Raw genomic sequence first — 23,920 nt, 5'->3', positions numbered from 1 at the left:
AGTCCAAACCTCTTCTCTTACTTCATTGAAACAGTGCTTGGATCTTGAGATCACCTACTTTTTCTACTTTCTACCTCCATGAAAGCCTTCCTATGTTGATCAGAAAATGGCTGGATATTCTGCTCCCCTACTTCTGTCTGCTCTACAAATGACTCTCACAATTATTCTTCTAATCTCAAATATCTGCTGAATACCTACCATATGCCAGGTTCCATTCTAGATGCTGGTGACATATCAGTGAACAAAACAGACCCTTATTCTATTACCGCTGTTAAATGTACTTATCTATGATTGGTGCATGATGTAAATACATCATCGTCAATTTATGTAGTACTTTTTATGTCTTTTAAATATTTGTGACTGTTTAAAATTTTAGGAGGCAGAAATCTTAATTAGGTAAAATGATCTCATGGTGCCACATGTAATTAAATAAGTACTTTTTAACACTGTGATACAACATACCTTGGTAAGAGTGATCAGCAATCCTCTGATGGATGTGACGATGATTATTCCAACCAGAATGAAGGAAATGTGTTGGGACCAGAACTTCACCTGCCACCATAATGGGAAGAAGAAATATCTGTTAAATCTTTCTTCAAAGAGATGCAAAAGCTAAGATATATTCTGGATCACTTATGTGACTGAGAGGGAACTTCATGAGGCTCTACCTGATTTTTTCTTTTAGGGAAGGAGAAAAGCAAGTAAGTGGTGAATAAAACACCTATATGAGGACTGCAGTGGACATCTTAAGTAGCAAACTTAATCAAATCTTAAGGACAGCAGAAAGCAAGTACAATAAAGTGATGAAAATAATACTAATAAATAAAAAAACAGCTAATGATATAGCTTTTTTTAATGAAAAGTAGGAATTAAAAGGAAACTAACTCAATAGTAGGTTGATTATTTTTAGTATCTATGAATAATAGTTGTCTAATCACCCAAAACTTCAAGGAATCTTTTTATGATAAAAGGATATATAGACATTCTCAGCTAAGTTTTAGGACATAGCTGAACTTCACTTGAACCACATGATGATAACTTTCTCTCCTCCTGCATTGCTTCATAGTGAGAAGCAGTTTGGGGACCCATGCTTGATTTAGTTCTGAAAAGCATATGAGGGGGAGCTACTATTACTTCTTAAAGGTTTGTTATTCAGAATTATGAAATACACAGTATATAGATGAATTATAGATGAAATATATACACAGCAATTAAGTAGCCTCAGAAAGCACTGATGAGCATTTCTAAAATTTTAGCCCAGTATAAAATTTAAACAAGGAAAACATATGTAACAATAGCATAGCATACTTAATATAATTTATATACTACTTGAAGAAAAGATACCATGCTCTTTGACATGAAAAGCGGATTTCTATTGATCTAGAATCAAAAAATACGTACTTTGATCTGTTTTTCAAGGACTGGAGCTCAATTTGCTCGGATTCCTTTTCCCTTTATCCAGCTACCCTTGAGATCAGGGGCATGTCTGGCTGAGATGGATAGCTGGGGATGGCATGCAGTCTGTGTCTAGGTTGACAGCACAGTTAAATGGCTCACACCAGGACTAAGAATGTGACATTGGTCATATTATCAAAGTGCTATTCAGCCAGAATCACTGGCTATACATATATCTGGAAAATATACTAGTCTATGAAAAATAAAATTGAACTTAAATTGCGACAAGGGTATGTTTATGACAGTGGCATTATAAAACAGGTAGAAAGATTAAAAAAAAAAAACCAAAAAACTTTGTGCATGGGTGACAGTCACCATCTTTAGCCCAAAGTCCACATTACTTAATCGCTAAAGATCATTTCTTACAGCAGAAATCATTTCACTCCAACACAGAACACTAATTGGTAGTTAATTTTCTACCAGGGGAATCAAAGGATAGTTGTATGTTTGAAGAGCTCATCAAGTATCACAGAGAGAAGTATCCAAACACTTGGTGAGGAGAAACTGGTAAAATGGTAGCTGGCTACAGAGGAGGAACTGAAAAATTAATAATAGCATCCATGACAACAGTAAGTACCAGTCATTCTTTATGGTTTTATGTTAAAAAAGAGAATCCTGGCCTTTTACAAATTTGCCATGTGAATATGTCAGAATATACAGAGGAGAGTGGGAAGAACAAAAAGCAGAAGCACGTACCTAACGTATGGGAATCAGAATCTTAACAACTCTAGTTATAGCAGATAAAAAAGAAAGAAACATAACAAACCAGGGTCTTGATATAACTCTTACATCAAATTGAATTCCCAGATAATTCACAGTGATCTCAATGCCTCTTGTGACAGGATCAGTTTTCCCAACTCGATCAAAAACAATATTGATGGTTGCCTGCAGAGACACAGACCTTTACATTAGCTCATCTTAATAACTGCTATTTCAAAAAGTAATTCAAAATAACGAATTAATCACTACAACATATTTTACAGGTCAATGTTCCTAAAAATGCAATTCTACTGTCAATCCAAATCATATATAGAAAATCTATTTTGGTTACTCACACACAGGCAAACAAAAGTTCCCATCTAGCCCATCTTTGTTTTCTGTAAAGAGTCAAGGGGAATAAGCTATGGCATATATGCCTTGATTTGCCAGGAGTCAGAAAGGTAACATTCTGATTGATGAAGTCAGAGAAAAAGAATCAAGGAATTCCAGGATCATTTCTTGTTTTTATTTCCTTTAAGAGGAAAAAGTAAAATAACAAAAATGAGTTATAGCTACTAAGCCAACAAAAAAAGATCAAAGGGAACCATAAAAAATATCCAATTAATCCCAAAGGTAACAATTTAAAAGAAGGAAAAAGGGAAAAAAGAACTGACGGGACAAATGAAAAGCAAATAGCAACATGGTAGTTTTAAACCTAACCATATCAATAATCACATTAAATGTAAACAGCCTAAATCATGGATTGGCAAACTCTGGCACGGCAGTGTGACAGTAGCTACAACAATACAAAACTGAATGCGTTTTGCTGTGTTCCAATAAAACTTTATTTACAAAAGTAGGCAGTGGTTGGGTTTGGTCTGTGGGCTATAGATTGCTGATCTCTGGTCTAAACATGCCAATGAAACAGCAGAGACTGTCAGTCTAGATAAAAAAGTAAGACCCAACTATACCTTCCTTACAAGAAATCCACTTTAAATAAAAAGACATAAATAGGTTGAAAGTAAAAGGATGGAAAATGATATATTATGCTAACACTAATCAAGAGAAAACTAGAATTTCTATATTAATATCAGACAAAATAGATTTCATAACAAAAAATATTACCAGGTATTAAAAGGGTCATTTTAGAATAATAAAGGATCATTTCAACAAGGGGTACATAATGACCCTAAATGTTTACGTACTTAATAACAGAGCTTCAAAATACATGAAGCAAAAACTGATAGAAATAAAAAAGGAAATCCACAACAATGAATTGGAAAATTCCACAATACTTAGATCCCCTCCCTCAGTTATTAATAAGTAGTCTGAAAATCAGTAAGAATATAGAAAACTTTAATAAGACTATCAATCAACTTGACTTAATTGACATTTATAGAACATTTCTGCCAACAAGAGCAGAATGCATATTCTACCCAAGTGCACATAGAACATTTTCCATGTTGAGCTCAAATGACCATATTTGGGGACGAAAAATAAGTCTCAAACTTTAGAAGATTCATGTCATACACAATTTGTTCTTAGACCACATGGAACTAAATTAGAAATCAATTAGAGAATGAAATTTAGAAGATGCCCAAATATTTTATAACATACTTCTGAATAACCCATAAGTCAAAGAAGACATCAAAAGGGAAATTGGAAAGCATTCTGAACTGAATGAAAATAAAAATACAATACTTCTAGATTTGTGAGATGCAGTTAAAAATAGCACATAGCAAGAAATTTATAGTAATAAAACACCTATGTCAGAAAAGAAGGTCTCTAAATCAATGATCCACCTTAAGAAATTAGAAAAAGAAAATCCAAAATAAGCAGAAGAAAGGAAATAATATCAGAGCAGAAATAAATGAAATAGAAAGCAGAAAAATATGGAAAATCAATTAACCCAAAAGCTGGTTCTTTGAAAAGTTCAATAAAATTGATAAATCTCTATTAGACTGATAAGGAAAAAAAGAGAGAAGACAAAAATTACCAATGTCAAGAATAAGAGAGATACTGCTTCACATTCACTAGGATGGTTATAATAAAAAAGACAGATTAATAACAAGTGCTGGTGAGGATATGGAGAAATTGGAACCCTCATACACTGCTCCAAAAATGTAAACTGGTGCTGCCAAATTAGAAAGCAGTTTGGCAGTTCTTCAGAAGGTTAAACACACAGCATATGAAATAGCAATTTTACTCCTAGGTATACATGTAAGAGAAATAAAAATACATATCCATATAGAAACTTATACACAAATGTTCACAACAGCATTATTGATAATGGCCAAAAAATGTAAACAACCCAAATGTCCTTCCACTAATTAATGGATAAGCAAAATGTGGTAAATCCATAAAATGCAATGAATATTATTCAGCCATAAAAAGAAATGAAGTATTGATAGATGCTACAACATGGGTGAACCCTAAAAACATTATGCTTAAGTCAAAGAAGCCAACCACAAAAGACAATAAATTGTATGATTCCATTGCTATGAAATGTCCAGAATAGAGAAACCTATAGAGACAGAAAGTAGACTTCTGGTTGCCCGAGTCTGGTGGAGTGGGACTTTTGGGGGTAATGTGAAGTGACTGAGAATAAGGTTTCTTTTTGGCTTGATACAAATGCTCAAAAATTGATTGTGATGATAGTCGCACAACTCTGTGAGTACACTAAGAACCACTGAATTGTACTCTAAATGTGTAAATTAAATGCAAATTATATCTCGATAAAGCTGTTACATAAAAAAAGAATGAGAGGAATGACATCTCTACAGGCTCTATAGACAGAAGGATAATAAGGAAATATTATGAGCAATTTTATGCCAATAAATTTGACAATTTCAATAAAAACGGGCAAATTCCTTGAAAGACACAAACTGCAAGAGCTCACTCCAGGAGAAATAGATAACCTGAATAAACACTGTATCTTCAAAGAAATTAAATTTCTAGTTAAAAAAATCTTTTTGGTAAATTCTTCCAAACATGTAAGGAAGAAATCATAACAATTCCACACTAACTTTTCCACTAATTGGAAGAGGAGGCAATACTTCTCAACTCATTTTCTAAGGTCAGCATTATGTTGACACCAAAACCAAACGAAAACATTATAAGAAAAGAAAACTATAGTCCAATATGTCTCATAAATATAGATGCAAAAATTCTTTGCAAAATTTTAGCAAATTGAATCCACCAAAATATAAAAAGGATAATTCACCATGATCAAGTACGATTTATTTTAGGAATTTAATATTCAAAATTAATGAATGTAATCCACTATAATAGCAGACTAAAAAAGAAAAACCATATGGTCATCTCAATAGATGTGGAAAAAGCATTTGACAAAATCCAACACCACTACATGATTAGCAGCATTCAAAAAACTATGATTAGAAGGAACTTCCTCAAACTAATAAGGGGCATCTAGGAAAAACCAACAGCTAACAACATACTTAATGGTGAAAGACTGAATGCTTTCTCCCTAAGATCAGGAACAAGACTAGGATGACTCCTTTCACCACTTCCATTCAACTTAGTACTGAAGGTTTTGGCTAGTGCAGTAAGGCTGGAGGAGAAGAAGAAGAAAGGAAGGAAGGAAGGAGGGGGAAAGAAACAATCTAATTAAAAAATTGTCAAAAGATCCGCATAAATACTTTATCAGAGAGGACATATGGATGGCAAATAAGCACATGAAAAGATGCTCAACATCATTAGATATTAGGAAAATATGAATTAAAATCACAATTCAATACCACCTTGTATCTATTAGACCATCTAAAATTAATAAGAATGGCCATATGGAGTGTTGGCAAGAATGTGGAGCAACTGAAACTCTCATACACTGCAGGTGGGAATGTGAATGGTATAATATCTTTGGAAAAGAGTTTAGCTGTTTCTTCAAAAATTAAACATACGTCTGCCGTATGACCTAGACCTTCCACTACTGTTTACCCAAGAAGAAAGAGAGCATATGTCCATTCGTGGCCTTTACACAAATGTTCACAGCAGCTTTATTTGTAATATTTCCAAGCTGGAAACAACCAAATATCCATCAGCATGTGAATGGATAAACAAACTGTGGTATGTCCATCAATGGAATACTACTCAGCAATAAAAAGGAATAAACTACTGATACACAATAAGATAGATGAAACTTAAAATAATCATGCTGAATAAAATAAGCCAGACAGAAGAATGATATATACTGTAGGACTCCATTTACATAAAATTCTAGAAAATATAATCTAATATATAATGACAGAAAGCAGATTTGGTGGTTGCCTGGAGACTGGGAGTGTGGGAGAGAGGCATTACAAAGAGGCATCAGAAAACTTTTGGACGTGATGAATAGATACAATCTCTATCTTGATAGTGGTTATGGCTGTTGTACAGGTATGTACATATTTCAAAACTTACCAAATTGTACACTTTAAAAGTGTACAGTTTACTGTATGTCAATTATACCCCAATAAAGTGTTAAAAAATAATATGCTCCCCTAAAAGCTGCATCTCAGGAAAAAACCTTTTAGTAGCTTAGCTGACAGAACACAGTCTTCATTCATACTCTCCCACTGAATCAATCAAGATTTTAAAATGTCATCTTAGTGGTACTGACACCAATTTATTATCACATTAGAGCCATTAAATCTAAAGTCCCTTGTTCATCTACATTGATCAAAATTAACTAACGAGCTGACAAAGCTCCTCTTTGTGCAAACACGGCCCTGGTAGGAAAGTCATCAAATCAGAAAGCCAAATCAGCCTTTTCTGTAATCACACTGAAATCCATTAATAGCTGCAGATGAATCAGAAGTAAAGACAAATAATGTACATGAAATGCACATAAAGGATAAAATATTAAGGGAGAGCCTCTAAAGAATAAGAGCTACAAGCATAGGAGATAACTTTATCTTCAGAAATACATTTTAAAATTTACTTTGGGCTTAATTTTTTAGGTATACAGATTACTAAAAAGGACAAGTATCTTCTGTCCTGAGCTGAAGGTAGGAGTTGAGGTTACCTCCAGTCGTACTCATGGGCAAGATGGAAAGCAGAGTGTAAAATAAGAAACATTCATATTCGATTCATGTATTTCATAGTCTAAAGCTTTCTTGATAATTTCTGACAAAAGAAAAATGCAACTTTCCATTTTCTAGGTCATCTACAAAGGAGAGGGGAATAAGAGTAGGGCTCAGAGACGTGAGAGATCATGCTCCCTGTTGACTCAATAAAATTTGGAATTTAGTTCACGGTATCAATCAAGCCCACTTTTATCTTCCTTCCCTTACCAGGGAAAATCACCTAAACCCTGACAGTTAAAAATAATATACTTACCATAAAAATTTTCCAAACACAGTAAATAGAGAAAAAGTAACCGAGAAAATTAAAATATTTCCCTTTGAAAGTTTTTGAGTATTCTATTCTCTCCTGAGGAAAAAACAAACACAAAACATGGTTTACCTCAGCAAAATGTAAATTTATATTCAACAAAAGTATTCCTCCCTGTTCAGGCTGAGTCAAAAAACAACACATGGTAATAATAACATTAAAATAATAGTAGTAGGAGTGGTCAACATTTATTGAATGCTTACGTTAAGCTAGAGACTGGGATAAACATCTTACATGCATTAAACACTTTAATCTTTGTAACAGTTCTGAGATGTGCTCTATTACCTTAATTTTACAGATGAGAAAACTGACACTTAGAGAGGCTAAATAACTTGCCCAAGGTCACACAAGTGGTGAGTAGGCTCAGGTCTGTCTCCAAAACTTAGGTTAACTTATTCTATCCTATATGCCTACCCCTGTAAAGTTATCCTCAAAAAGGATTAAAATAGTTTGCAACCTTTACTAATAGATTTTGCATATTTAAATTATAATGTACTTTAGGTGTACAGAGGAAAGTTACTTCATGCAGTTAGGGCACTTCTTGATCTCGTTGCTTTAAAATAGGACTAGGACATGACAGGTAGGTGCTCTTGCAATATTACTAACTTGTAAGAGAATGAAAAGGAATCAGAGGAGCTACCACCTTCAACTCAGGTTAGTAGGAAGCGGTATGTGCCATCTTTTTAGATGTTGAAAAGCCTCTTCTGACCATCCCACCAATTTCTACTATTGAGAATGTTCCATTAAGGATTCTGCTACTGATAGAAGTGATTTCATTAAGAGTGCAGACCCCTTAACCCTAATACATCACAGTTGATACTGAAGCTGTGAGGTGTTTCTTGCATTACATGGCCATAGAGGACACTATAAAGCCATTTAGTCTTGTTCTCTCTTCAATCTTACTCGCAAAACCACACTTCAGTTTCCTTGCTCTGTACCTTGGTAGCATATAGATCAGCTGTTTCCAGAAAAAGCTGCCTGCTTAGTTCTTCCAAAGCATCCACTTCCTGTTGAATAACAGTAAGATCTGGTACAAAATGGGCATCAAGGTTTAAATCACATAGAAATTTCAAGAAATAACAATGAAGAAATGCTTTTGGTCTTTCCTATAGTGTATCCCAGGAATTGCCTGTTTCAATTTCCTGTTTCACAGCCGGCAGTGCTACTTCAGAGCAATTATCCCAACCTCTGACACAGGTGCATAAAAGCTTCTCCACTAACAGCATCACCACCAAACACCTAACCCTCAGTTTCTCCCAAATCAGGTGGCTCAGACAGGTTTTGTCTTTTATTTTTATCTAGTTAGTTTAAGTCAAAATTCAAAATAACAAAGGGCTTCATATAAAGCACCTTTAAAAAAGCATAGTTTTCTTCTATATTATCTGAATAAATACAATGCTAGGAAAGGGAACTAACATTTACCAAGTTCCAATAAAGGCTGGGATTTACAGACATTACTTTCTTTCGTTTTTTTTTGGTGCCTGGCTGGTATGTGGGTGGAACCCTGGACCTTGGTGTTACCAGCACCATACTCTAACCAACTGACCTAACTGGCCAGTCTACCTTCTTTAGTTCTTTAAAGACATTATTTTCTTTCATTCTTATAGCAATCCCATCAGAAAGGTGTTATCAATTTTGCAGATAAGGAAAGTGAAGCTCAGAGAGTTAAATAACTTTCTCAAAGTCACACAGCTAATAGGTGTGGGTGAAAAGTCAGATCTGCCTTACTGTAAGGCCTGTTCTTTCCACTACACTATGCTACTTTCCAAGAATTCAGTGAGGCAGAGTTTTTCTCCCCATTTAGGAAACAAAGGCTCAGAGAGGATAATAAATAATTCTGTTATGTTTGTTGTCTTATCATCATTAAAATATCTCAAATCGACACTATTGGCTTTATGGTCTTTTTAAGTAATAAAAATAGTAAAGATAGCCTCTTCTAAAATAGAAGGATTGATTTTAATCCAGATCTCCCCTTCCTCCTCTCTGTGATTTTTCCCATTATTAGACAAATCAGCAAGTGCCCTTCCGTTCCTTCCTCAACATTGGCTACTATTTGCATGGTTCAAGCCACCAAACATGATCTACCTTGTTACATGTCTGTTTCTTCCATGATTAGATGGTAAGCTCTTTGAGGAGAGAGGCTAACTCTATTCATCATTTTATCACTTAGCACTCTGCTTGGAAATACGAGATGTGAAATAAATGTTTCCTAATTAAATGAATTCATTTAATTTCCTGATTAAATAAATTAATCCTTTTTATTACTCTTTTATAATCATCCTGCCTTTCTTTGGTCTTATTCTTATCTGCATTTGACACCAGAAGGACACAAGTCATAATTTCCAGCAAGAACAGACTACATCCTCTTCTTCCAATTGAAGCAAAAGGGAATCTGTATTTCCCTGGGCCAGAGAAGGAAACAGGAGTCTGCTGTCTCATGCCTAGTCCCCCAAAGTTTTGACCTAATAGCCTGGGAGCCATATAGAGATTTGGTTACCTAATTTGGGAATTAGTTCAACACCATAACCACTTGGGCCAAGAACAATCTATCAACCCAATCTTGTTGATTCTTTAAACCAAAAAGTCACTGGAGAAGCACAGCTACTTCAGATTTACTTAGGAATACTAATTACTTTAGAAATGGGCCCTTACCATCCCATACATAAAACATCCATTTTAGGGAGCCATTATGTTTTGTGGTGGTTTTTCAAAGTCGGGAAATTTGACAGTGTAGTGGAAAGTACTATAAAGAGGAGACCACAGTTCTGTTCCTAGCTTTGCCACAAACCACTGTGTGACTTAACCTCTCTGGGTTTATTTTCTCATCTGTAAAATGGAAAGACCCCTTCAGCTCAAAGACAATGATTTTATGATCTTATAAGTGTGTTGGAAAGATGACTCTGTACACATTGTATTTCCTAAGTCTGGCCCTGGTCAGTTTGGACTCTGATGCAGTCAGATATCTTAGAAGTGACTATCCCAGTACTACCTGTTTCTTCTGCCCTTGGTCCAGAGTTGAGAAAAAGAATCAAACAGAGGGACAAAGGATACTTTCACTTCCTGGTGCTGAAGTGGTAACACTCTTTATTATTCCCCAGAATCCTGATGGTTTGTTATGCACCTCCCCCTTCTGGAACATATTTCTCCGTGCCATTGCCATTCTGAAATGAAAGAAAATATAACCTCAGCAAGCAAGCATGGACCCTCATAGTCCAGTCTCATCCACTTTCCAGTCTCACAACTGCCTCTCATTTGCTGAGCTGTTCAGGGAAGGATGCTGATTCTGGAGTCCCACTTTTCCACTCTTCACAACTGAAGGGAAACTGTGGGAGCAATGTGGCCTATGTGAAGAAGCACAGAATTTGGAGTAGGCAATAAATTTGAGGACTAGTTCTGTCACTTAAGAGGCTGTGAGACGTTAAGAGTTTTCATTTCATCTCTCTGGATGGTTGTGAAGATCAATAAAATAATATATAAGAACTCATATTGTCAATTACAAGGTGCTACACATATGTTAATAATTATTACAGTTACCATTTAAGGACAAAAAATAGCTAACACAGCTAGCTAGGATGGAGGAGAAACTTTTCAAAAGTAGACAAAAGGAAAAATCACATAAACCTGGACTCTTCTAAAACATTAGTCTCCCTCTAAGTCCAATCCCTTGCCCACTGTAATCTCTTCCACTACTGAATAAATCAGCAGGAAACCTCTTATCCTCGTTAGTCTGTGAATGACCCACTAGCACAGTGGTAGCTGCTGGGATGTTCCCACCCACCACAAAGGTGTTAAGAACAGAGTCCCGTGAGGTTAAAAAATAAGGTCTTTTGTACATAAATGATTACTTGAAGGGTATAATGCGCCAAGGCCTACAGGCCTAAAGTGAAACAGGATGAGTCTAATAAAAATAGAGTAGCAGGACTAAAGAAAAATTTACCTCAAGGTGGATATTTCTGTGTGACAAGAGATAAAAGAGGTGAGGAGGAAGCAGCAGCATTGATATTTATGGCTAGGACCAATACAAATAGCATTAAAGGTACCAAACATTATGTGGGCTAAATTCTGTAAGTCGTTAGGTAAAATGATATTAACAAGAAAGAATGTTTAGTGTGTCAACCATGTCGACTTAACTGTTTCCTCCTCAGAATGACCTCTGTCTGGATACTGAGTGAATGAAACATACCTCTGAAGTTTTAGCTCTTTCTGCCTTTTCTCTAACTATATACATCCACTGTAACACAGCATTTCGGGAAGATGTAATAAACAGCCAAGAAAAGGCTCAGATGTAGGGAGACTCTGACTTGGCAAGACTCAGAAATTTGTAATTTTTCTATTTTCACAGTTGGGAAAGCTAGAACACATACGTGAAGAAGAGAGAGGTTCTTTCTATTCCACTCATTGAATAGTTCACTTGAGCTTAACATGCTGGAAGAGGCAGTAGAGAGAGAGGGAGCACAGAAGCTCAATTCTATTGTCCTTATTTTCAATGTCTACAATACAGCAAACACTAATGACTGGCTGTGGAGTGGAACTGGTTGAATATGTAAAGGTTAACATTGTACTGTGGTCTCATTACAGGCAGAGAAGTATAATCACTAGAAGAAGTGGAAGTTAGCTGCACACAGACAAGCATGGCCTTGTTTTAAACAATTCACTTTCACTTTTGATTCTATCACTTAATTCTAAACCACTTTTGCTCTTATCAAATAAGTTGTAGATGAAAAAAATATATTTAAGAAGTAAAGGTAACAATATCGAACATTCTGAGATGTGGTGAAAAAGAATAAAAAAAAAAAAAAAAAAACAATACAGGGTACTAACAGAAGCACATCACCTTCATCTTTCACTTTTCACTACCAACAGTGATCGTCATCCCTGATGCCTCTTTATGACAAGGGTAGCTCACTACAGAAAATTATTCGTTATTAGCTGAATGTCATTTAAAAATTCATAATATGGAAAAACTTGGCTGAGGTTTGGGAGTAGTGTACAAGAGAAGAGGCTGAAAAATGTCTACTATGGTTTAAATATGTCATTCTAGTGTTTTCTGGTCTCCATTGTTTCTGCTGGGAAGTCAGCCATTCTTTTTCTTTTTTTTCTTTCTAAAGGATGACCAGTAAGGGGATCTTAACCCTTGACTTGGTGTTGTCAGCACCACGCTCTCCCAAGTGAGCTAACTGGCCATCCCTATATAGGGATCTGAACCTGTGGCCTTGGTGTTATCAGCACCACATTCTCCCAAGTGAGCCACGGACCTGCCCCTTTTTTAATTGAATTTTTTATTTTGAGATAATTGTAGATTCATATGCTGGTTTAGGAAACAATACAGAGAGAGTCCATGTACCCTTTACCCAGATTTCCCCAACTGAAACATCTTGCAAAACTGTAGTACAACCAGGATACTGACAATGGCATGGTCAAGATACAGAACATTCCATTACTGCAAGGATCCTTCATGTTACCCTTGTATAGCCTATTTCCTTCTCACCCCCAACTTCTCCTTAACTCCTGGCAAACACTAATCTGTTCTCCATTTCTATAATTTTGTCATTTCAAAAATGTGTATGTAACTAGAATCATACAGTATGTATCCTTTGGGGATTGGCTTTTTTCACTCAGTATAATTCTCTGGAAATTCATCCAGGTTGCTGTGTGTATTAATAGTTTGTTCATTTTTATTACTAAGTAGTATTCCATGTAATCGATATACAAGTTTGTTTAAATATTCACCCATTAAAGGATATTTGGGTTATTTCCAGTTTTTGGCTACAATGAATAAAGCTGCTATAAACATTTGTGTACAGATTTTTGTGTGAACATAAATCTTCATTTCTGTGGATAAATGCTCAAAAGTGCAAATGTTGGTGTGTGGTAGCTGCATGTTTAGTTTTGTATGAAACTGCTAAACTGTCTTCTGGAGTTACTGTACCATTCTACATTTCTATCAATGTATGAGTGATTCAGTTTCTCTGCATCTTTACTAGCATTTGGTGGTGTCACTAAATTTTTTTTTAGCCATTCTGATAGGTATATAGTGATATCTCATTGTAGTTTTAACTGCATGTCCTAATGGCTAATAATGTTAAACATCTTCTCATGCATCTTTATATGCCATCTGTATGTCTTCTACAATAAAATTTGTTTACGGTTTTGACCCATTTTCTAATTGCTGTTTTTTAAAAATATAAGCTTTGAAAGTTTCTCATTATAGACACTAGTCCTTTCTCACATATGTGGTTTGCAAATATTTTCTCCCTGTCTGTAGCTTGTCTTTTTAGCCTTTGAACAGGGTCTTTCACAGAGCAAAAGTTTTAAATTTTGATTGAGTTTGATTTATCAATTTTTCTTTTGATGGATTATACTTCTGGTGTCAAGTTGAAGAGCTTTTTGCTAGGTCCTGGATCCCAAGGATTTTCTGATTTTTTTTCTAAAAATTTTATAGATTTACATTTTATATATAAGTCCATTATCTATTTTGAGCTAAGATATATATAAGGTGTGAGACTTAGATTCAGATTCATTTTTTTGCCTATGGATGTCTAATTGCTCCAGCACTACTTGGTGAAAAGCTAACTTTCCCCCACTGAATTACTTTTGTATCTTTGTCAAAATTAGCTGGGCATATTTGTGTTGGTCTACTTCTGAGCTGTCTATTCTGTTCCATTGATCTATGCCTGCCAATACCACACAGTCTTGATTACTAGAGGTACATAACAAGTTTTGAAATTAGGTAGACTGATTGTTCTTTTTCAAAGAAAAAAATTAGAGCAATTAGCTATTCTACTTCTTTTGCTTTTCCATATAAATTTTAGAATAAGTTTGTATATATCTACAAAAAATCTTCCTGGGATTTTGAAGTGAATTACCTTAAACATGTATCAATTTGGGTAGAATTGACATCTTTACTATTTTGAGTCTTCCAATTCATAAACATAATATATCTCTCCATTTATTTAGATCTTCTTTGATTTCTTTCATCGGTTTTATAATTTTCAGCATATAAGTCCTCACGTTTTGTTAGTCTTACACCTAAATATTTCATTTTTCTCTTGCTGCTTTAAAGATTTTCTTTCTCTCTGTCTTTTAGCAGTGTGACCTTAGGTACCTAGGTGTAGTTAGTTTTCTTTGCGTTTATCCTACTTGGACTTCTTTGAACTTCTTAAATCTGTAAATTAATGTTTCCACCACATTTGGGAAGTTTTTGGCCATTATTTCTTCAAATACTTTTCCTGCCCCTTTCCCTCTTTTCTAGGACTCCAACTACAAGTGAGTTAGACTGCTTAATATTGTCTCATACTGAGACTTTGGTTCATTTTTCTTCAACCTTTTATCTCTTCTTCTTCAGACTGAATAATTTCTATTGATCTACACTGGAGTTCACTGATTCTTTCTTCTGCCATCTCAATTCTGATGTTTAGCTGAACTGTCACATTTTAGGACTTACACTCTCTGTGGTTCTTTTACTTCTAGGGATCTCTCTTAAATGTCTAATTGCTTTGTCAGTCCTGAGTTCTACCCTAAGACACCTCAAGCCAGTAAGGGTTTCGCTTTCTGTCATCCAAACTGTGTGCCCAACCTGGATAGTCCAGGCAACACACTCAATCAAAAGCATAGCAAACTTGCAAATCTCACTAAGAAGCAATTCTGTCTTTAAAGGGTAGAGTCCCTTTTAGTTTCTGCCTACTTTTTCTCAGGCTCTCTGGTATTTCCTGTGCACATGCATTGTTTAGTGATAAGGCAGAGATCAGGGCAGAGTTTATACTCAGATTCTGGAGCTCAGTCTTTCTGCATTTCTCTTGCTTCCAAAATTTCCCTTTTAAATTTCCAGTTACTGTGCTGATTTGAACTCTATTAACCTGTACACTTGAGAGGGTGTTGGCAGAGTGGGCAGGGGTTGAGAAGCAGCCCCAGACAACAAAGCCATAAATCCGTAGAAGTTATCTGATGCTCTTCTCAAGTTTCAACCTGCTTCTGTTCATTTTCTAGTGACTTCAAATATTTAATATTTTTTCCAGTCTTCATAATTTTCTGTAGAAGGAATTGATTGAACTCTTCACACTGCCATTCCTGGAAGTTTCCCCTACTACCGTTTGAGAGCAGCTGTAGCTGTTGGTGAAATTTTACCAGTGAATGTATTTTTTCCCCTATCCCTACAAAATTTCAAAAAGCGAGCCTAGAAAGACCTAACTCAAGGTAGAGGTTAAGATTTTTTCCCTTGCTGTTGCAAATGAGAAGACATGTGTGCCTCTTTCCTCCCACCATTTTCAACTATCAACTTTTTAGTATATAATAAATGTTACTTTTTTGTATGTCATCTCACTATGGCCCTCTACTGTTAAGCTGAAAGATACAGAGAATAGAATTGTGGTTAGTAGAGGCTGGGAAGGGGAGGGAGAAGGCAGAGATAGAGGGAGATGGACACTAAATCACAGCTAGATAGGAAAAATAAGTTCTAGTGGTCTATGGTAGTGCTATGCACCTATAATTAACAATAATTTAATATATGTTCTCAATTGGCTAGAAGAGAGGAGCTCAAACGCTCTCATCACAAGGAAATAATAAATTTTTGTGATGACGAGTATGCTAATTATCCTGATTTGATCATCACAGATTGTATACATTTATTGAAATACATAACTCTGTACCCCATAACTTTGTACAATTAATACATGGCAATTAAAAAAGTTAATTTTAAAAAAAGAGATGGTTTTCTTGTTACTACCCCTCCCCAACTATGAGTGTTTGCAAAAAGTTTTCCTATATTGAGGTAAATAGCAAAGGCTCTGTATGAATCCCAAAGGTCCCAGTGTTGTCATCTTGGCTGTCTATCTGCCCTGTTAGCTCCACTGGGTGAAAGACTGTGCTAATTAGGTAAAGTTGGGAGGCTAATTCTTTTGAGAGCCACTCAAACTAATAAAGCCTACTGTAGGACCACAAACCATCCCTGATTCTGACTAGACAAGGTCTTATGGGGAAACTGGGCTATAATGGGTATAAATCACAGTCAATTCCTAACCATGACTAGTATAAAATGGCTTATAAGTGTACATCCATACTTGACATGGGTCATGACTTCACTTTCATATATTCATCTCTTTATATGAATAAAAGAAATATAGTAAAAGGGAAAATAACTCTGGGAATCAAAATAGTATTGTTCCTATATAAATAACTTTCACTAATGAATGATCTTGCTCTTACTGTTATATTTTTAAAAGTCTACATTTATATACATTCATGTAAAATAAAATGTACAGAATGAATGTAAAAAATATATAAAGTAAATGTATACACGTGTCTACCTTCAGTACTCTAGTAAAGACATGTAGAAATGGAGATAAATAATTAGTTGGTGAATCTGAGTCTTCTTTATCATTCTAATGTCTAATGTTATCTCTTACATTAAGGCTTCTTTGACTATGGATCTTACCATAAAAAAGCACTGAAGGAGGAAATATGAAATGCAAAAATACTTGTGCAATTCAAAACCTCTATGTTACCATTTATATATGGGTAATAATAACTTTAACAAAGGCTGTAAACTAATAAGCTCCATAAAGTTAGGAAATGATAATCTTTTTCATCATGCTATCCCCAGTACTGGCATAAACTAGGTTTTCTAAAATTACTGAATGAATAAATATATGAATAAATAAATGAAGGCAAAGTATAAAGACCAAATGATTGTCATACAGCAATTATTAATAAGTTCAGTAGTTGTCCTTAGCCAGATGTAGTCTTAACTCATTGTTATTATCCCTATTTTATAGAGGAGGAAACCAAGGCACAAAGACATAAAGTAACTAGTTCAAGGTCACATTGTTAAGTTTTAGACAAAGGATTCAAATTTAGACAGTCTGATTTCAGAGTCTATGCTTTCATCCACTGTAATATATAGATTTCTACAAAATGCCACTTAGAAAACGTACATTTTAAAAGTACTTTTAAAATAACAACAACAACAACAATAATTAGAAGACATGAAGAATATTAAGTAGTTGGAAAAAAGGAAGTTGAAAAGATTTTTACAACATCCATCCTTCAACTATAAATGTTATTTTACCAATCCATGAACAGGGGATATCTTTCCATTTATTTGTTTTCTTCAATTTCTTTCATTAACATTTTAGGTTTCAGTGTACAGGTCCTTCACCTACTTGGTTAAATTTATTTCTAAGTTTTTTGTTTTTGTTTTTGTAGCTACTATAAATGGAATTGTTTCTTTTTTGAAATGTATGTTGAACATTAATATTGTTATAATGTCCATACTACCCAAGTTTACAGATTCATTGCAATCCCTATCAAAATTCCAATATCGTTTTTCATAGGAATAGAAAAAAACAATTCTAAAATTCATATGGAACCACAAAAAACCCCAAAGAGCCAAGGCAATCATGAGCGAAAAAAATAAAGCTGGAGGCATCACACCACCTGATTTCAAACAATACCACAAGGCAACAGTAATTAAAGCAGCATGATACTGGCATAAAAATAAACTCATAGACCCATGGAATGGAATAGAGATCCCAGAAATAATGAACCCACACATATATGGTTAATTAACTTTTGACAAGGGTGCTAAGTATACACATTGGGAAAAGGGCAGTCTCTTTAGTAAATGGAGTTGGAAAAACTGGATATCCATATGCAGAAGAATGAAATTGGATCTGTATCTCACTCCACATACAAAAATCAACTTAAAATGAATTAAAGACTTAAACATATGACCTGAAACTGTAAAACTACTAGAAGAAACTATACCACATTGGTTTGGGCAACAACTTTTTAGATTTGATCCTCAAAGTGCAGGCAACAAAAGCAAAAATAGACAAGTGGGATTACATCAAAATAAAAACTTCTACACGACAAAGGAAACAATTAACAGAGTGAAGAGACAACCTATAAACTGGGAGGAAATATTTGCAAGCCATACGTCAGATAAGGGGTTAATATCCAAAATTTATAAGGAGCTCAAACAACTCTATAGAAAGATTAAATGGGTGAGGGATAGAATTGAATGGACATTTCTCAAAAGAAGAAATACAAATGGCCAACAGATATATTAAAAAATGCTCAACATCACTAATCATTAGGAAATGCAAATTAAAACCACAATAAGACATCAACTCACACCAGTCATAATGACTATTATCCAAAGGATGAAAGATAACAGGTGTTGGTGAGGATATGGAGGAAAGGGAATCCTCTTTACATTGTTGATGGAAATGTAAATTATTATAGCCATTATGGAAAACTGTGGAGGTTTCTCAAAAAACTAAAAATAGAACTGCCACATGATCCAGCAATCTCACTTCTGCATATTTGCTCAAAAGATTAGAAATCAGTATGTCAAAGAGATGCCTGTCAGCATTCTCACGTTCATTGCAGCACTATTTACAATAGCCAAGTTATGGAATCAACCTACATGCCCATAAATAGATGAATGAAGAAAATGGGATATACAATATATACACAGTGAAATACTATTCAGCCTTAAAAAATTTTTTTGTCATTTGCGATAACATGGATGGAAGTGGAGAACATTATGCTAAGTGAATAAGCCAGGCACAGAAAGATAAATACTACATGTTCTCACTCACATATAATCTAAAACAATCAAACGCAAAGAAGCAGAGTAGAACTGTGGTTGCCAAAGGCTGGGGGGTGTGGCGTAGGGGGTGAAGAGTGTGAGATGTTGGTCATAGCACACAAAGCCTCAATTAGACAGGAGAAATCAGGTTTGTTTGTTTGTTTTTTTTTTTGGAGATATATCACATAGCCTGGTGAATATAGTAAATAATAATGTATAGTACATTTCAAAATTGCTAAGAGTAAATTACAAATGTTCTCACCACAAAAAACAAGTATTTGAGGTGATGGATAGGTTAATTGGCTTGACTTAATTATTCCATATTGTATGCATAAATCATAACTTCACTTTGTACCCCACAAATATATAACTATATTTTGTTAAATTATAATTAAAAAATAAAAATTAAATGAAAAAGTTATTCTAACAATTTATGTATGAGAAATATCTAAATTCAGGAAACAAGGTTGAATTTGAGAATTTTCTTTCATACAAGACTAGACACTAAATCTTTGATGGCAGTTTACCTTATAATAAAAATGAACAAGATGAAATTTCCGGCCAGCACCAATTTTTAGTCAGATTTTCTTGTCGAGAAAGTGTAACAGAGTACAAATTTTTTAATGTGCTGATATCTTACCTTTTCTTTTTGCTTATGATCATATCCATGGTTTGGAGCAGTCGCCGTTCCAGGGCTAGAATGTCTGTGTCAGTCACATTCCTACAATAAGCACAAACTGTTAGCAAAATGTTTTGGGGTCCCACCCTTGAGCATAATACAAGGCATCTTACGAGACACATAACCTTAATTGTTACCCAGTAATTCAAGGAACTGCCTTTTTCTAGAAAATATTAAAATGACTATAGTAAGCTAAAATGCTTTTGTTGTCATTTCTTACAGCTAAATTTTTCTGGGGTCTCAGGGCAACGAAAGTTACTTTGCTATCTTACGGTCTTTCTTAGCTTTGATTCAGTGACATTTAGGATGTATGTTTAAGCACACTTTTAACATGGCATTGTCTTCTACTGTTCTACTTCTAGGAGGAACTGGTCTGCTGAAGTTGGGGTTAGCTCACACTGCTGTCCATTAGAAATGTGCCTTTAGAAAGTGGGACGTAGGGGGCATGTCAGGTTAAAATCTGCCATTTAAAAAAAAAAAAATGTAGAAAAAATAACAAGGGCAAGCAATATAAATAACACTTATTTAGAAAGATTCTCAAGTCAATACCTGTAGGGACAGAGGAAAAGAATAAAAAGGCAATGTCACAGATCTAATATATAAGTATTAAAGATGGTGGCATGATATGACACATGTACTAAAGAAGTAATGGAAAAAAAAGAAAAGAGACAAAGTGCTCGTTACCTGAGGAAGTAGGACATGTACGTGTATGGGCAGTTGACAGCACCGAATCCAGAAAGGAGAGCCATGAGAGTCACCCCAATCACACCCACACGGCTGATGAGCTGTTCTATGGATAAGATCCCTAAAAATATTAAACCACATTAATGCCAGGTAATATAAATAAAATGGCTCTCATCTGTACTGCAAAAGGAAACATCACTGAAAACAGCAACCATTACATATAACTAACTCACACAAGTCAACTTTTAATTATTAACATACAGATTTTCTATAATAAATACATAAAAGTCTATTGATTTTCCTCCTGTCCCTTATGCTTCAAAGTTCTCTCTTTTATTGGGTGATGACAATAGTAAAATAATAACAATAATTATAAATAACGCTTATTGACTGCTTACTCTAGGTAGTATGAACTCTAATAAAACAAAGTACTTTTAGTAAAAGCTTTGACAAAAAAATTAGGAAAGTAAATCTGCTGGAAAAGTATAAATAGCAGGTAACACTCTATGCTAGTTACCTATGAGGGTACTTCAAAAAGTTCATGGAAAAATGGAATTAAAAGATAATATGAATTCTTCCGTGAACTTTTTGAAGATCACTCATATTTCTCCCTTAGGTCATACTCTTTAGCTCATGTCTTACTCCTTTTTGCATTCAATAAACACATAATGCATCTAATAAATGGGCTATAGAAGAATGAGTAATTCAAAGGCAAATTACACAAGTTTAAGATTGTAAGTTGTATCCGAATTATCAATTGTTTTCTATCATTTGAGAACGATGAAAATCAACTCAGCAGTTAAACATTGCTGATTGGCGCATTTGGGATATATGAGAGAAAGCAATACTAGAGAATAACTCAGGAGTTTGGCATCACAGGAAAAAACTAGTTTTAATTTGTTTCCACTTCCTATTTCTAGGATAGAATTCACTTCAGCCATCTGATGCTCCCATGGCAATATGCCAGAGCTGTCTTCAGGAATTCTGTCGGCATTGAAACTGAAAATGCTCTCCCCTCATTCATTGCCCTCCCCTCCTCGTCATCAGGTCTCTTGCTCCTCTATTTCCACTATACCCCTTTTAGAGCTCAGTAGAACCTCTGGCTTCTAGTCTTTTGCTTCCTCCTTCTTCACCTGGCTTCATCTGCAGGCTTGCTTGTTTTAACTTCTCTCACCAGGACCCTTAATTCTCTTCTCTTCTGCTTCTGAAACACTGATCCTGCAAACCCCTAACCCTGGATCAATCTGATGCTCTGCCTTCCCTGTGCCCATACCTAGCTGCCTAAGATTGCTAGAATGCATATTGATAATGGTGTCATTACAGATTTATGGTTTCCAGTCTTAACAGAGCTCACACACTACTGAGTAATCCTTATCTTGCCCTTCGTCAGCCATCTCTCTCCATTTGCCTCAGTGGCTACTCTTTAATCCATTTTTCTCAACTTTGTCCCTCTCCTTAGCCAATGACCTTATTATAAAAGACATATGCTATTGAACATAAACTACCTTCACTCTACTATAAATTTTTACATCTGCAATCATCCTCCCAATTTGTCTCCCTCAGAGACAAATCTAAGACTTCTCTACTTGTGCTTCTGATCTTATTCAATCCCTTCTACCTCCTTCAGAATCTTGTTCCATCAGCTCTCCCCTCTCTCTTGTATCTTCCATCTTTCCTTCCTTGCTAGTGCTTTCCCTTCAGTTTCAAGTCTCATTTCTAAGAAAAATTCTCTTCTTGGCCTTGAGATTACCTCCAGTTACCATCACAGTCTATTTCCCCCTTAATAGCCAAGCTTCTTGAGAGGAGTTTACACTTACTGTCACCTCTTCCTCACCTCCAGTTCATTCCTCAACTGGCTGCAATCCAGTTTTCACCTCATTCTTCTACATGGAATGAAACTGCTTTTACTAATAATCGCAATGGCAACATAGTAGGTAACATTCACCAAGCACCTGTTATGTACTAGGCACTGTTGTAAGCATTTTACATGTACTAACTCATTTAATCCTTATAAAAACCCTATGAGTAGATATGATTGAAAACCTAGTTTTACAGATGAGAAAATGAAGGCACAGAGAGGTTAAGTAACTAATCAAGGCCATACAGTGAATAAATGTCAGAGCCAGGATTCAAATCCAGTTTAGATCAAGAGCCTGGGCTCTTACCCATTACTACACCATGGTCGTGAATTTTTGGTTGCAAAATTCAATGACATTTCCCAATCCTTATTTTACTGGCTCTTTTATGATGCTGAGTACTTTCTGTTTAAAATTATTTTCTTTTCTGTGCTTCTACAATACCATTTCCCTAGGTTTTCCCTTTTATTTCTTCAGTTGCTTTACCTTGGTCTCTTCTTACTCTGCATGGTCCAGAATTCTCTCTTTCAATTCAGTCTATACACTGTTCCTTGGGTGATCTTGTCCATTTCCCCAGCTTCATCTAATGGCATTTATTTATTTATTTATTTATTTAAAGATGACTGGTAAGGGGATCTTAACCCTTGACTTGGTGTTGTCAGCACCAAGCTCACCCAGTGAGCAAACTGGCCATCCCTATATGGGATCCGAACCCGTGGCCTTGGTGTTATCAGCACCACACTCTCCCGAGTGAGCCACAGGCCGGCCTCATCTAATGGCATTTAGTTGATGATTTCTAATTTTTTAGATTCCTGGAGTCACCTCCATGAGGACTGATACATCCATACCTTTCTTGTAAGCTCCTGACATGTGTTTCCAATTGCTTATTGAACATAACCTGGATGTGAATAGGCAACTCTAATTCAATACATCCCAGCCTGAAATTATCTTCCCCCTCAACTTGTTCCTTCTTCTGCATTACCTATTTCAACTAACTAGTCACCAAAATAAGAAATCCATACACTATACAATTAGTCTCCATTCCATTTCTTACTTGCCCTTGAATATACCAAGCTCTTTCTACCTAAGGGATTTACATGTCTCTTGTGCCTTCTTGCTGGGGCTTCCTTTGATCTTGTCCTTTAAATCTCAGCTTAAATATCACTTCCTGAGAAAGGGTGAACCTAACCACTTGCACTAAATTTGATATCCTTTTCTGCATTATTCTCTATCACAGCAACTTGTGTGTTCCCTGATGACAATGGTTACAACTGGCAATTATTTATTTATATACTTACCTCTTTATTGTCTAACCTCACCCACGAGACTGTAAGTTTCATGAGGACAGAAGTCAAGTTTATTTTGTTCATGGTTGATCTCCAGTACTTAATATAAAGTAAGGTGCTCAATAAACATTTGTGGAATGTTAAATCAATGAATAAATTTTCATTCAAACTCTGTTGATTTTACCTCCCACATACCTCCCACCTCTTGAATTTGCATCCTTTTTCAGGAAGGAATCATGTCTTATAGATCTTTGTTTCCCTTACTGCCTGGCACATA

At 35.3% G+C, this 23,920-nt stretch overlaps 1 protein-coding gene across 1 annotated transcript in view; it reads right to left on the bottom strand.

Moving 5' to 3' along the window:
• GPR89A (G protein-coupled receptor 89A) overlaps positions 1-23,920 on the bottom strand; it is a 42,083-nt gene that overhangs the window by 1,550 nt on the left and 16,613 nt on the right. The window contains exons 6-12 of the mRNA XM_063105230.1: positions 20,502-20,622; positions 19,779-19,859; positions 10,600-10,709; positions 8,487-8,575; positions 7,495-7,587; positions 2,245-2,340; positions 463-552 (exon numbers count right to left, since the gene is read on the bottom strand). Coding sequence (XP_062961300.1) covers positions 463-552; positions 2,245-2,340; positions 7,495-7,587; positions 8,487-8,575; positions 10,600-10,709; positions 19,779-19,859; positions 20,502-20,622 — 680 coding nt within the window. The remainder of the gene's footprint in view (positions 1-462; positions 553-2,244; positions 2,341-7,494; positions 7,588-8,486; positions 8,576-10,599; positions 10,710-19,778; positions 19,860-20,501; positions 20,623-23,920) is intronic.

The sequence above is a fragment of the Cynocephalus volans genome, chromosome 8, assembly GCF_027409185.1.
Source record: "Cynocephalus volans isolate mCynVol1 chromosome 8, mCynVol1.pri, whole genome shotgun sequence".
NCBI lineage: Eukaryota > Metazoa > Chordata > Mammalia > Dermoptera > Cynocephalidae > Cynocephalus > Cynocephalus volans.
This window is presented reverse-complemented; position numbering and strand designations above follow the sequence as displayed.